The sequence below is a fragment of the Mus pahari genome, chromosome 1 (genome assembly GCF_900095145.1).
Source record: "Mus pahari chromosome 1, PAHARI_EIJ_v1.1, whole genome shotgun sequence".
In the NCBI taxonomy this organism is placed as follows: Eukaryota; Metazoa; Chordata; class Mammalia; order Rodentia; family Muridae; genus Mus; species Mus pahari.
In genome coordinates, this window is record NC_034590.1 from 74,387,660 (window position 1) to 74,403,461 (window position 15,802).

The window sequence follows — 15,802 nt, forward strand, 5'->3', positions numbered from 1 at the left end:
AACAACAAATCTGGAGCATTTATTTATACCTCTTTTTAGACATCTCTTGGGCCCTAGATGTTTAGCCCAAGAGCATTGAGTTGTATCCTACCATAGAAGAAAGTCCAGCACTGGCTCTTCTCTCGAGAACTTTCCTCCTCCTCCTCCTCCACAGTCTGAGAAACATTTCTTCTGGTTAGCATTCCCAGGCAGTAAAATTAATACATATTCCAGTTTTCTTTTCATGTCAGAGATTTGTACCAGCACAATCATATCCTGTTCCCTGGAGGCATCTACTGTAACAGAGCTCTAAATACCATGTAGGGAAGAAGTGCTGAATAAGTTTTTGAAGCCACTATAATGAGGTCTTTTATTTTTTAATCACATGTTCCTTCAAATCTTAAATCTCTTTGTCTTTCCTTCTGTTCCGTAGGTTACGTGACAGAATTATTCAGGATCATAAGGGTCCAAAAATGCAAAAAGATAATATAGAAATCTCTTTTGACGTTTGAGTAATATTTTTATTATTTTAGCTTCTTATTATTTAATTAATTAACAATTAATTAAGATATTAATTTTTGTTTTTGTAAAATGTGTCTGTATGTGACTATGTGTTACATGGAGGCAAGCGTCATAACGTTCCCCTGAACCAGGAGTTAAAGGTCAGTATGAGCTGCTATTATAAGGCTAATGTGGATGTCGGGAACTGAACCCCAGGTATCTCTTTAGCCCAATTACCCAGCTTTAGCCCAATTACCTATCCCAGGACCACCTGCTTAAAGATGGGTTCTTGGTGTGCAGGGCTCTCCATCAGTTAACCATAAAGGAAACCTTCCAGAGCTATGCCCACAGACCAATCTCATCTAGTCCATTTTTCAATTGAGACTTTCTTCTAGGATTACTCTGGCAGCTTCAGGTTGTCAATTAAAGCTAACTGGGATAAACTGTATCACCACCTTTTTAAGGTCATTTCTCTAATGATCCTGTCGCATACCAGTAGGGGGCAGAATTGATCCACTGATCCCCCCCCCCCTTTCTTCAAAGATGCATGAAACAAGCCTGCTTGTAAAAGTGATCAGGTCAAATAGGGTTTTGGCATAGCTGAAAACATAGGTAAGAACCTCCTACAAACTATGTGCTAAGACCAGACAGCACGGTTAACCACAAACTTAGAGACTATCAGTGCTATCAGTGCACGAGTTGTATGCTTACTCATTTTATAATGCTCTCTTTAGTTACTCATAGTTTCTCCATTATTTTATTCACTGAATATTTGATAACATATGCATAAAGAATATCCTAATCTTAACTTTTCTTAAATTCTAAATCTAAATCTAATTTTAAATTCTAAATTTTAAATTTTCTATTTAATATTATTTTCTACTTTAATATATTTTAAACATATTATTTTATATTTTATAATTTATAGCGGCATAATAAAGTATACATGAATAATTCACCTATTTAACTGTGATCATCTGAGGTTTCTGAGTAGCTGCCACCAAAATTTAGATTATTTAATTGATATAAGACAAGAATAGTAACTCTCAAGTGAGTTTTGTTTTGTTGTTTAAAAAAATCTCCCATTATTTATGGGACCACAAAAAATAAAATCAATCATAAAGATGACTGTAAATCAATAAAGCAGAAAATAAAATGACAAATGAACTCATCTTTTAAATACATTTCTTATAATTTCTGACAAATAATAATTGTGTGTTTTAATGGAATACAATGTATATGTATAAACAATAGAAAGAGATAATCCAGCCAATTAACTTATCTACCATCTCACCAAGTTAACTTTCAAGTGATAATAAAGTCCATTTTTTGAAAGAAAATAGATGGAAATAGAGCTCATCATGCTAAAAGATAAGTCACATTATAAGACAAGTGTGATATGTTTTCTCTTATATGTGGAAAAAGGAAGAACATCAAAATGGAGTATTATAGAATTTAAGGGGGAGGGACTATATGCCACCATCAAGCACTATGAAAGCAAGAGAGGAAACTCCTAGGCAAGCTCCAGCTCCATTTCTCTGTGGTCTACAATTAGAGTGTGAGATATCTTCATCGAGAGGAAATAGCCTGTACTGGTGGGAGCACTACTGCCTGTGCTCCAGTCTCCCTGACCAGTAACTGACAGGGAAGCAGCCCACACCAGCACTGGAATTAATAATCTACCTAATTTCATACCACAGATGATCCTTAATCCCACACATACTGTTAGATCCCTACAATCACAAAAATTCACTCCAACTTAAAACATACAGATGGAAGGATTCATAGCCAAAGAAAGAATGCAACCTTTGTCTTCCTGGGCATGGGATACCTTACATAGTAAAACAGTTTCTAGTACCATCCATTTTGCTGAGATTTTTCAAAAATTCGTTTTTCTTTTCAGGTTATTAAAAACCTGTGTGTGTGTGACATATTGTCATTATCCATTTCCTGTAAATGGGCACCTCAGCTGATTCCATTTCCCAACTATTGTGATATGAAAGCATCCCTGTAGTTGGATATAAAATCCTTTTGAGTGGTACAGCTAGGTCCAAGGGTAAGTCTGGTTTGAGTTTTTGAATAATTTGCCCACTAGTTTCCATAATGTTGCATTAGTTTTCACTCTTATCAGTGGTGAACAGGGCTTCCCTTTCCATACATCCTTCCTCATATTAGCCTTCATTTGTTTCCTAGGACAGGTGACTATTTTGGCTACAGTGAGATTTTTGTTTTACATTTCGCCCATGGCTAGACACATTGAATAATTTTCAAAACATTTATAGGCCACTTAAATTATTTTTCTTTTGAAAATCCTCCGTTCCCCTTCCACCCCTCCCACCTGGTCTGTGCTGCTGGGGCAGACCCCTAGTAGGTCTGCTCCCGTGAAGACTCCATATCCCAATCCATCCTAAAGGACCCACTGTACTCAGAGCAGTTGGTAAGAATCTCCCACCCCCCATCTCTGAGTCCAGGGTTGCTGATGGGAGCCTGGTGGACTCTGGACCTATCACCCACCAAAAAAAATCTGCCCTCCCAAATCCCACTCCTTCCTTCCTTCCTGTCCACTCCTTCTGCCTGTTCCTAGCTGCTAACGCAGACCCCTAGTTGGTCTGCTCCTGTGAAGACTCCATATCCCAATATATACTAGAGGACCCGCTGCACTCAGAGCATTTGAGGACCTGCTGCACTCAGAGCAGTTGGACCCACTGCACTCAGAGCAGTTGAGTAGTTAAGGATCCTGTGAACTCAGAGCAGTTGATGATAAGCTGCACTCAGGGCAGTTGGACAACAGCTTGACTGCTCCACTGAAAACTCAACAGTCTGAAGGCCTCCCAGGAAATCTACTGCAGCCAGGGCAACAGGTAAGCAGCTTCTCTGCCCCTGTAAAGAACCCCCAGTTGGAAGGCTCCACAGGTGGTCTGATACAGCCAGGGCCACAAGTCTACCAGGGACAAAAGAGGCAGACTCAACACAGTCACCCAGATCAACAAACACCATGGATATACAAATGGCAAAAGGCAAACATAAGACCATAAGCAACAGAAACCAAAATATGTGGGCGTCATCAAAACCCAGATCTCCCATCACAGCAATCATTGAATACACCAACACACCTGAAAATCAGGAATCTGTCCTAAAATTCTATCTCATGAAGACAATAGAGTCCTTTAAGGAGGATATCAATAATTCACAGAAAGAAATACAGGAAAATACAGGTAAACAGGTGAAGGAATTGAATAAAGTGATCCAAGACCTAAAAGTAGAAGTAGAAACAATAAAGAAAACACAAATGGAGGCAAGCCTGGAAAGGGAAAACCTAGGAAAGAAGTCAGGAATCACAGATGTAACTATTACCAACAGAATAAAAGAGATAGAAGAGAGGATCTCAGGTGTAGAAGATAGGGTAGAAGAGATTCTAAACATAAAAAACTCCTAACCCAAAGCATCCCAGAAATTCAGGATACAATGAAGAGACCAAATCTAAGGATAATCAGAATAGAGGAGAACAAAGATTACCAGCCTAAAGGACCTGAAAATGTCTTCAACAAAATCATAGAAGAAAAACTTCCCCCACCCTAAAGAAAGAGATGGACATAAAGATATAAGAATCCTATATAACACCAAATAAATGGGACCAGAAAATAAAATCTTCTCATAACATAATTATCAGAATATTAAATACACAGAGCAAAGAAAGAATATTAAGAGCTACAAGGCAAAAAGGCTAAGTAACATACAAAGGTATACCTATCCGAATTATAGTAGACTTCTCAACAGAGACTATGAAAGCCAGAAGAGTCAGGTCAGAGGTTATGCAGACTCTAAGAGAACACAAATGCTAGCCCAGGCTACTATACCCAACAAAACTCTCATTCAACATAGATGGAGAAACCAAAATATTCCAGGACATAACCAAATTCACACAGTATCTATCTACCAACCCAGCACTACAGGGGATCCTGAAAGAAAAACTCCAACACAAGGAAGATACCTGTACCAAAGAAAGGACAAGATATTAAGCATCTCACTACAAAGTCAAAAGCAGAGCCACAAGCACATAAAGCCACCTACAAAAACAAACATATCAGGGACTAACAGTCATCACTCTTTAATATCTCTGAATATTAATGGACTCAACTCACCTATAAAAGGACATACACTAACAGACTGGATACACAAACAAGGTCCAGCATTTTGCTGCATATAAGAAGCACACTTCAACAACAAAGACAGGCACTAACTCAGAGTAAAAGGATGGAAAAAGGTCTTCCAAGGAAATGGTCCCAAGAAACAAGCAGGAGTTGTCAGTAGTACAGAATTCTACCAGACCTTCAAAGAAGACCTGATACAAATTTTCCTCAAACTCTTCCATAAAATAGAAACAGAAGGAGCACTACCTAACTCGTTCTATGAAACCACAATTACTCTGATACCTAAAACACACAAGGCCCAACTAAAAAAGAGAACTTCGGACCAATCTCACTTATAAATATCAATGCAAAAATATTCAATAAAATTCTAGCAAACCCAATTCAAGAACACATCAAAACCGTAATTCACCATGATCAAGTAGGCTTCATCCCAGTGATGCAAGGTTGGTTTAATATATGAAAATTCATTAATGTAACCCACTATATAAACAAACTTAAAAAAAAATCACATGATTATCTCCTTAGATGCAGAAAAAATATTTGACAAAATAATACAACACCCCTTCATGTTAAAAGTATTGGAGAGATCAGGAATTCAGGGCCCATACCTAAGCATAATAAAAACAATTTACTGTAAACCAGGAGCCAATATCAAATTAAACTGACACATACTTGAAGCGATCCCACTGAAAGCAGGGGCAAGGATGCCCACTCTTCCCATATCTATTCAATATAGTACTTGAAGTTTTAGCTAGAACAATAAGACAGCAAAGAGATCAAAGGGATTCAAATTGGTAAAGAAGAAGTAAAGGTATCACTATTTGCAGATGATATGATAGTATACATAAGCGACCCCAAAAATTCTACCAGAAAACTTCTCCAGCTGATAAACAACTTCAGCAAAGTGGCTGGATATAAAATTAACTCAAATAAATCNTTAGCCTTCCTTTATACAAAGGATAAACAGGCTGAGAAAGAAATTAGGGTAACAATTCCTTTCACAATAGCCACAAATAGAATAAAACATCTTGGGGGTAACTCTAACCAAACAAGTGAAATACCTGTATGAAAATAATTCCAAGTCTCTCAAGAAAGAAATCAAAGAAGATCTCAGAAAATGGAGAGATCTCCCATGGTCATGGATGGGCAAAATTAACATAGTAAAAATGGCCATCCTACCAAAGGCAATCTATAGATTCAATGCAATCCCTATCAAAATCTCAACACAATTCTTCAAAGACATGGAAAGAGCAATTCTTAAATTCATCTGAAAAGGGAAAAAACCCATAATAGTGAAAACAATTCTTAACAAGAAAAGAATGGCTGCAAGAAATCACCATCTCTGACTTGAAGCTTTATTACAGAGCAATAGTGATAAAAACTGCATGGTATTGGTACAGAGACAGACATGTTGATCAATGGAAAAGAACTGAAGACTCAGAAATAAAACCACACATTAAGATTACTTGATCTTTGAGAAAGACGCCAAAAATATACAATGGAAAAAAGAAAGCATCTTCAATAAATGGTGCTAGTCTAACTGGCTGTCTATATGTAGAAGAATGAAAATAGACCCGTATTTGTCACTTTGTACAAAGCTCAAGTCCAAGTGGATCAAGGACTGCAACATAAAACCAGGTACACTGAATCTAATAGGAGAGAAAGTGGGGGAAAGCCTTGAACTCATAGGCACAGGGGAAATTTTCCTAAACAGAACTCCAATGGCTCATGCTCCAAGATCAACAATTGATAAATGGGACCTCATGAAACTGGAAAGCTTCTGTAAGGCAAAGGACATAGTCAATAAGACAAATCGGCAACTTACAGATTGGGAAAAAACCTTCACTAACCCCGCATCCGATAGAGGACTAATATCCAAAATATAAAAAGAACTCAAGAAGTTAATCACCAAAAAAACCAAACAACTCAATCAAAAAAATGGAGTGGGTGGGTTGGGGAGCAGGGCAGGGGAGGGTATAGGGAACTTTCGGAGAGGAAACTAGGAAAGGGAATAGCATTTGAAATGTAAATGAAGAAAATATCTAATAAAAATGGGGTATAAAACTAAACTGAGAATTCACAACTGAAGAATCTCAAATGGTTGAGAAAATGTTCAAATGATCAGAGAAATGCATATCAAAATGACCCTGAGATTCCACTTTACAGCAATCAGATTAGCTAAGATCAAATGCTCAAGTGACAGCACATGTTGGAGAGGAAGTGGAGAAATAGGAACACTCCTCCATTGCTGGTGGGATTGCAAACTCGGACAACCACTCTGGAAACCAATCTGGAGGTTCCTCAAAAAATTGGAAATAGATCTACCTGAAGATCCAGCTATACCACTCTTGGGAATGTACCCAAAAGATGCCCCACCATGCCACAGGGGCACATGTTCCATTATGTTCATAGCGGCCTTATTTGTGATAGCCAGAAGCAAACAACCTAGATGTCCCACGAAAGAAGAATGGATACAGAAAATGTGGTTCATTTACACAATAGAATAATACTCAGCTATTGAGAACGAGGACATCCTGAGTTTTGCAGGCAAATGGATGGAACTCATCCTGAGTGAGGTAACTCAGACCCTAAAGGACATGCATGGTATGTACTCACTAATAAGTAGATCTTAGCCAAATAAATAAAAATAAAAAAATAAGAAGTGCAGGATACCCAAGATACAGTCCACAGAACTCAGAGCTCAACAAGCTGAAGTGCCCAAGTGAGGACACCTCAGTCCCACTTGGGAGAGAGAAGAAAGCTATCACAAGTAAGGTTGGAGGGAAGGACATGGGAGGGAAAGTGGACAGAGTGGGAGGAGGAGTGGGGGAGGAGAGGGAAACTTGGTCTGGTATTGGGTGAGGGAAAATCACTAAAGTCCTGAGGGTCAACAGAAAGAATGTAATCAAGCAATCTCAGGAAATAAGATGGGGGAACCCCCCTCAGAGTGCACCAGAGCCCTGGGAAGTGAGAGACTCTCAGGACTCAAAGGGAGGGACCTTAGATGAACAGCTAGAGGACAGTATGGAGAGGGAAATTATAGAGCCCACCTCCAGCAAGAAGGCAGGACATCAAGTGAGGGATGGGGTTGTCATCCCACAGTCACACCTCTGACCCATAATTGTTCCTGTCTGAAAGAATTACAGGGATGGAAATGGAGAGGATCCTGAGGAAAAGAAGGCCCAGCAAGAGGCCCAAGGTGGGATCCAGTTGAAGGGGAGGTTCCAAGGCCTGACACTATTACTGAGGCTATGGAGAGCTCACAAAAAGGGATCTATCAAGAATGCCCCCAAAGATCCAACAAACAGCTGTAAGAATCAAATGCAGATATTTGCACCCAACCAATGGACAAAAGCACCTGACCCCTGTTGTTGAATTAGGGAAGGCTGAAAGAAGCCGAAGAGAAGGGCAATCCTGTAGGAGGACCAGCAGTCTCAATTAATCTGGACCTCCAAGATCTCTCAAACACTGGACCACCAAACAGACAGCATACACCAACTGATATGAGGTCCCCAACACACATAGAGTAGAGGAGTGTTGGGCCTGTGTTCATTCAGAGATGATGCACCTAACCCTCAAGAGACTGGAGGCCCCAGGAAGTTTAGAGGTCAAGAGGGTTGAGTGGTGAGGACATCCACATGGAGATGGGGTGGGGTGGGGTGGAGGTGAGGGATGTGAAACAGTTGGAGGGTAGATGGGGGCAGGGAACGGAATATGGAGTTTTAAAAAAATAAATTAAAATTAAAAATTTAAAAATAAATCCTCTGTTGTGTGCCAGTGTCAGCTTTTGATGGGGCAAACCAGTAATAACAGAAACAAGAGCAGGACTGACATGAACACAAGTGCAAATCAACTAGCTAGCATAGACAACCCAAAAATAAACACATGCATCGATACCCACCTGATGTTTTTAAGGGGGAAAAATGCCAAAATCTCTCACTGGAGAAAAGACAGATTCTTTAGCAAATGGTTTCAGGAAACTGAATTTCTATGTATGGAAGAACAAAACCTGACCCTTTCTTTCATACAGCGAAAAAATAAACTTCAAATTTATCAGACAGCTTGGTGTAAACCCTGAAGCCCTGAAATCTCTAAAGGAAAAAGGAAACACTTCAAGAGACAGACATTCTGAATATGATTCTGGCTCCTCCAGACCAATAATTAACAAATGAGCACTCATGAAATTTCACAACTTCTGTTCAGCAATGGAGACTGCAAATAAAGTGAAGAGGCAGCCCACAAACTCTGGGGAACTCTGCCAGCTCTACATCAGGCAGAACTCTTAAAGATGAGCCATTTGGTACATAGGCATGCCCTTCATCTCTGAGTGGTCTATTATAAGAAAGATAAGATCAAGAACTTTCTGTATTGTTCCCATCCATTAAAAACTACCTCTCCAAGAGTTGATACTGGATTCCAAGCTCAATACTACCCCCCTGAGGTTGACTGAGAACATGCCTCAGAGCTCTCAAAACTTATAGCTCACATCCTGGCTTGTTTTACGATCCTGTATATTCTTTCTCTTATTTGCATCTTGGCAAGTCATCCCTCACCCCTCTATTCTGCTATCACAGTTAATATGTCCACTTTTCTCTGACAAACCCAGTCAGTAACAGCATCCAAAGCCCAGAAAGACATTTTTCTTGAAATAGAAACTCGGTGTGTTCTCTATTAACTGACCTAGCTAGATTAACTGTGAAAGGTTCAATACCAGTCCCATGACATCCACTTGTGAATGTTCTTTCTCATTTAATTATAAGAACTTAGTGGGTATATTTATTTTCATGCCACACAAAATATCGTAAAATATTAAAAAATGCCTAGATTATTGATGAGCCTATTAAACAAATTTACAAGGTAAAAATAATTGGAGGTCAATTCTTACTCTAATTTATTTATTGGATATTTTCTTATTTATTAGATATTTTCTTTATTTACAATTCAAATCTTATCCCCTTTCCTGGTTTCCCCCCTGAAGACCCCCTATACCCTCCTCCTCCCCCTGCTCACCATCCCACCCACTCCCACTTCCTGCCATGGCATTCCCCTATACTGGGGTTTAGAACCTTCACAGGACCAAGGTACTCTTTCCATTGATTACCAACTAGGCCACCCTCTGCTACATATGCAGCTGGAGCTATGAGTCCTTCTGTGTGTTTTCTTTGATTGGTGGTTTAGTCCTTGGGAGCTCAGGGGGTACTGGTTAGTTGATATTGTTGTTCCTCCTATGGGGCTGCAAACTCCTTCAGCTCCTTGGGTACTTTCTCTAGCTCCTTCATTAGGGACCCTGTGCTTAGTCCAATGATGGCTGTGAGCATCCTCTTCTGTATTTGTCAGGCACTGGCAGAGCCTCTCAGGAGACAACTATATCAGGCTCCTGTCAGCAATCTCTTGTTGGCATCCACAGTACTGTCTGGGTTTGGTGGTTGTATATGGGATAGATCACAAGGTGGGGCAGTCTCTGGATGGTTATCCCTTCAGTCTCTGAACACTTTGCCTCTATAACTCCTTCCATGGGTATTTTGTTCCCCCTTCTAAGAAGAAATGAAGTATCCACATTTTTGTCTTCCTTCTTCTTGAGTTTCATGTGTTTTGTGAATTGTATCTTGGGTATTCTGAGCTTCTTGGCTAATAACCACTTACCAGTGAGTGCATATCATGTGTGTTCTTTGGTGATTGGGTTACCTCACTCAGGATGATATCCTCCAGATCCATCCATTTGCTTAAGAAGCTCTAATTTGTTTAAATGCCACTGCATATATTTAAATGGCTTGTATTATGTATTACTATAAATAGCTATGACGCTGATGCAGTGTATGACTGCCCACCCAAATGCAAGACTCATTTCCACATAAAGAATGACTTTTACGTAGTTTTCAGATAAAAGAGAAATTTTTTATTTCTATGATTAATATGCTCTTTCTACTTCTTTACTTTACTCTCCTAAATGATATCAACATGGGAATGAATAATCAGTTGGATACTATGGGTTTTGGCAAATCAGGACCCTGACATTTTAGGCTAAATAGATCTTCATTAATGCTTATTAGTTAGGTGATTAGCAATGTTTAATGTACATCTTCTTTTCTTAGTATTACATTTAGAAATTCTTGTGACATTTACAAATGGACAAAAAGAAAAGGGAAAACTTGAAAATTTGTATAATAAAACCAACATGAGTTAATATGAAAGAAAATTAAAGTTCAATACCAAATACAGATTTTCCCCATAATATGCTCCTTCGTAATTTAAAATGTTTTACAAAAAAATTGCCCAAAAGTGTGCCCTTGGATCATGAAATTATGTGTCTTACTTTTCATTTCTATTTGTGACCCAGTCTTTTCATCCCCTGAAATATCAACATTTCAATTTCCCAACCCTTATTCTGCGTGGCTGGTAGTTCTATTATAGGTTTCTCCCCTGTATTCTCTCTAGTACTTCAGGATACAGAATCAACAAATTCTGTCAAGATAAAGTAGCAATGAGTCGTGTTCTCATATCAACACATCACCACATTGAGGACTGCCTTTGCTGATAAGAGAGAGTATCTGTTTGTGTGAAGTTGCTACTTCAATTGAAAAAAATACATCTTGCCTACATTCTTGGGTTTTGAAGTATATAGACCTAGGAGAGAATTGAAGGGGGAGGAAGGAAGGAAGGAAGGAAGGAAGGAAGGAAGGAAGGAAGGGAGGGAGGGAGGGAGGGAGGGAAAAAACTTGGATTCAGTTATATTCTTGGTGCAGTAAAATTCATCATAAGGGTCCAGTTATTTTGTGTTGCTGTTGTTTTTTTGCTCTCAGTGTGAGTGTTTTTCCTTTTCTTAACAATACATGAAGTAAAGGAACAGAATGGCTATTTCTGTGTGCTGAATAAAAGTTCAGTTTCCAAAACTGGTGTGGGGAGTTTCTGATGAAATAAGCCCAAGCACCAACAATAACCATTTGACAGAACCAAAAATAATATATTTTACAACAGTGGCGTCCATAGATACCGCTCTTAAATAACTTGACTACTACTTATCAGGCTGTGTCTGTTTGTGGTCCTCTGAACCCTGACAACTTGGCCAGAGAGCTCAGCTGCTGTGTGAAGGTTGTTTATTTAATCTCCTTGTCAGGTTAGAAAGTCCACTTGTGCGAATTAGTGGAAGGTTGTGAAAATCTTCAGTTCCACATAAAACAAGAAGACATTGCCTCCAGAAAAACTGAGTGTGGCTTTCACAGGAGGGTTATATTTTATACCTGCAGTGTGGCTTTCTTAGCAGGAATGCATTTATTTCCATTAATTAATTTATTTATTCACTTTATATCCCAATTGTACCCCCTTCCCAGTCCTCCCCTCGCACAGCCCTTCCCTGCATTGCCTCTCCCCTTCTTTTCTGAGAGTGTGACAGCCACTCTTGGTATCTCCCCATCCTGGCAGATCAATTCATTGCAATTTTTTAACCCAGTGTTCCTTATTTAACTGGTGTTAGAGTTATGTTCTGCCACTTGTAAAGGAGCTTGCAGAATTTGATTGCTGGTTTGTATTTAGAGTCACTTCTTTACTGGGGGCTTTCTACTAAAGGCACTTAGTTCTAGACTAAAGACATAATACTTTATCAGGTCAGGATTTTTGTGCAGTTGAATAGATTGTGATGGGCTGTATGAATGTGGGTGACCTCCAGTAAAACACACATACACACACACCCTAAAATGTCTCCCCATACCTATGCATACTCATTGCATGCACTATGAGAAAAGACAGAAGAATGCCTCATCTACAAAGCTAACTTGGGAGGTTGCCAATGTTAGCACTATTAGCTGCTAGTCTATCTACATATGAAATATTCATATACACAGTCACATCTGCTCTAACACATGTCTTTTGCCTCCTTGATGACAACTGTTCTAAAAGAATACAGTGATATCTCTTGGTGCTTTTTGATTTGCATTGCCCTAATGAGTTCTTTTTCATAAATGTGTTAGAAATTTGTGTGACTTCTTTTGAAAACAATATCTGTTTTTTTTTTCCTTTTTGTGTTCCATGTTCTTTCTAGTGGATTGCATGGGTTCCTTACACACTTTGCATAGTAATCCACTGTTGGATATTAGTTCACAAATATTCTCTCCCATTTTAAAATAACTATCATTTTGTTGATTTTTCTCCATGCTATGCAGAAACTTTATTATTCCCATTTTTTTACTTGTCCTTCTTGTCCGGGATTTCAGTGATAGATCTTTCTTTAAAATGTTGAGTGTGGCTGTTGACTATTAAAACAAACCCCTCACTGTGTATCCTAGCAGACTTTGTGGTTGTGTCTCAGGTTATAGAGGGCTGGCAACACAGGCATAAACTACAAACCTGGTTCACAGCCAGTATTAATAAATGTTGCCCTTCTTCTCATTCTAGATATTTTATACTTTTATATCTTAAGGCTCTGGTTCATTTTTTGAGTTTAAGGTAACAGTTCAATTTAATTTCATTTTGATGGCTTTATCCTGTAATCTCATAATTGGTCTCTAATTATTCATATGTATCATATGTATTACTCTAACAACATTGCCTTGTAGTTCAGGATAAGGAACACTTGAAACTCATATTTTGTCTCCAGAATTTAGCATGAGATAAATGCTTATAGCATGGAAAACTGAGAACATAAAGTGTTGCCAAGAATAATACAAACAATTACAAAACTAGGAGGGGAAACAACAGAGACCAGTCCAGAGAGAGTCCAGTCTCCATCTCCTTAATGGATATTCAAGACTGACACAGTAGGGGAAGTGGACTTCTGTTTGCTATGAGCCCATGAAAGCTTCCTATGTCAGTAAAGGCTATCAAAGAACAAAACATTTCTGCTCATATTCTCTGTAGTCCGTATTCACCCCTTATTAATGCCTCCTGTTCTCTAGTTCAAGTCCTGAGTATGTGAAGATTCATTATCATTGTTAATGGGAGAGGCTGGGGACAAGGGCTCAAGACCTCCTGGGTTTCCTCTTCAAGCATATCTCTGTAACACAGTGGGGTTTTCTAAGATAACAGAGGTCAGGAGGAAATGGAAAATGTTCATAGAAAAGCAAGCAAGGAAGACACCCTTTAAGAGTAATGGAGGCCCTAGGTCCTGTGAAGGCTCTAAGCCCCAATATAGGGGAATGCCAGGGCCAGGAATGGGAGTGAGTGGGCTGGGGAGCAGGGGGAGGAGGGGAGAGGATAGGGGAGTTTTGGAGGGGAAACTAGGAAAGGGGATAATATTTGAAATGTAAATAAATGAAACATCTAATAAAAAAGAATATATATATATATATATATATATATGTATGTATGTATGTAATGGACACTTGAGGCAAGAGAAATTAGACTGAAGTCTCTGAGGTACTAGGCAACAAGTAGGAAAAAAAGGGACATTTGTGAGAAAAATTAGAACAATACAAAAACTATAAAACATAGTGTAAGTCTATGCTGTCAATTAAACCCCTACTTGACTTCTTTTTCTGAGAAATGGATGTCAGGGAAGGTTGCTCACCGAATAGCCACTCACTATCTCACCACTTATCACAAAGCCCCAGAAGTCATTACCAGGAAGTCAAACTGAATACCTTGTTTCTGAACTCTCACTTCTTCTTTAGTATTTTATTCTTGAATGGTTTTAACTGAAACACAATGACATGACTTTCAGCCTCACTTCCATCTCTCCAGTATGCCCCAACTGCTTTATATAATAAATGTTTCACATTAATCCTTGCAAGAAACATGAGTAACTAGAACACAGAATTGAGATGACAGTAAATATCATTTATTAGATAAAAGCTAGATGTCCAAAGGTCTTCATCATTTCCCCACAATTGACAGCTTTTCTTCAGGGGACATATAACCTTTGTGCATAGACAAGAGCAGGAAGGGGGCTTAGTGGTACTTGTGAGCCAGGGCAGTGGCCACTCCAGCCACCACCTTCTGGAAGGCAGCCTGTGCACTGGGGGTGAATTCCTTGCCCAGGTGGTGGCCCAGCGTAATCACAATCATATTGCCCAGGAGCTGTGGGAAGATGGAAAAGGCATGAACATGAAGTAGAGCAACAATACAAGATACTTAAGGCCAATTTCAAATGGAATTTACAGTTATAATCTTCAAAGATAGGCAAAATGGCAGCTGGGTTCGATTGGTTAATTTTGGTAAGAATTATTCTATGAAAAAGAAAGAAAGAAAGAAAGAAAGAAAGAAAGAAAGAAAGAAAGAAAGAAAGAAAGAAAGAAAAAAATTATTCTATGATAGACAAAATTTATCCGCAAAATATACTCTTCCCTATTGTCCTAGCCTAAAAGCCAATTATCACTCTATAATTCATTAGAACTGTGGAAAGAATCAGAGAATCATTTATCTTTATGTCCTTAGAGTAAGATACCAGCATATATTTGAAAAGAAAACAGAAAGTTTCTAAACAGAAGTTTTTAAAGTGCAAAGATGCACTTTAAAACTGCAACTGAAAATTAAAACTTAACCAAGAAAGAGGAAATGACAACACGGAACAGAATGAGAGGGAACAGTGATTCTGAGTAGAGAATAAAATATCCGAACTCTTGTCAACACTCCACAGTTCATATCCACACACCATCATCGAAACTGCTCCCTAGAACCGCTTCCCCTTTCCTTCTGATAGGAAGGTGAGCAGAATAGCCAGGGGAAGGAAACCCAGGAGGTCCATCAGACTCACCCTGAAGTTCTCAGGATCCACATGCAGCTTGTCGCAGTGGAGCTCACTGAGGCTGGCAAAGGTGCTCTTGAGGCTGTCCAGGTGATTCAGGCCATCGTTAAAGGCAGTTATCACCTTCTTGCCATGGGCCTTCACCTTGGCGTTACCCATGATAGCAGAGGCAGAGGATAGGTCTCCAAAGTTATCAAAGTACCTCTGGGTCCAAGGGTAGACAACCAGCAGCCTAAAAAGGAAAACATAGACAGGGGACACTGAATGTTAGTGCCTGCTGAAAGCAGACCTCTGTCTCCAAGCACCCAACTTCTACTTGTGAGCTGCCTTGTAACCTGGATACCAACCTGCCCAGGGCCTCAGCACCAACTGCATCGGCGTTCACCTTTCCCCACAGGCCGGAGACAGCAGCCTTCTCAGCATCAGTCAGGTGCACCATGATGTCTGTTTCTGGGGTTGTGAGTCAACACAACTATGTCAGAAGCAAATGTGAGGA

The 15,802-nt window shown here is 39.3% G+C and overlaps 1 protein-coding gene across 1 annotated transcript; it reads right to left on the reverse strand.

Moving 5' to 3' along the window:
• Positions 1-14,378: 14,378 nt before the first annotated feature.
• LOC110317600 (hemoglobin subunit beta-1) lies at positions 14,379-15,802 on the reverse strand. Its single transcript, XM_021192132.2, has 3 exons — positions 15,654-15,802; positions 15,316-15,538; positions 14,379-14,639 (listed from the first exon to the last, which is right to left on the reverse strand). Exons 1-3 carry the CDS (start codon positions 15,743-15,745, stop codon positions 14,511-14,513), a joined length of 444 nt encoding a protein of 147 aa, XP_021047791.1. The 5' UTR covers positions 15,746-15,802; the 3' UTR covers positions 14,379-14,510.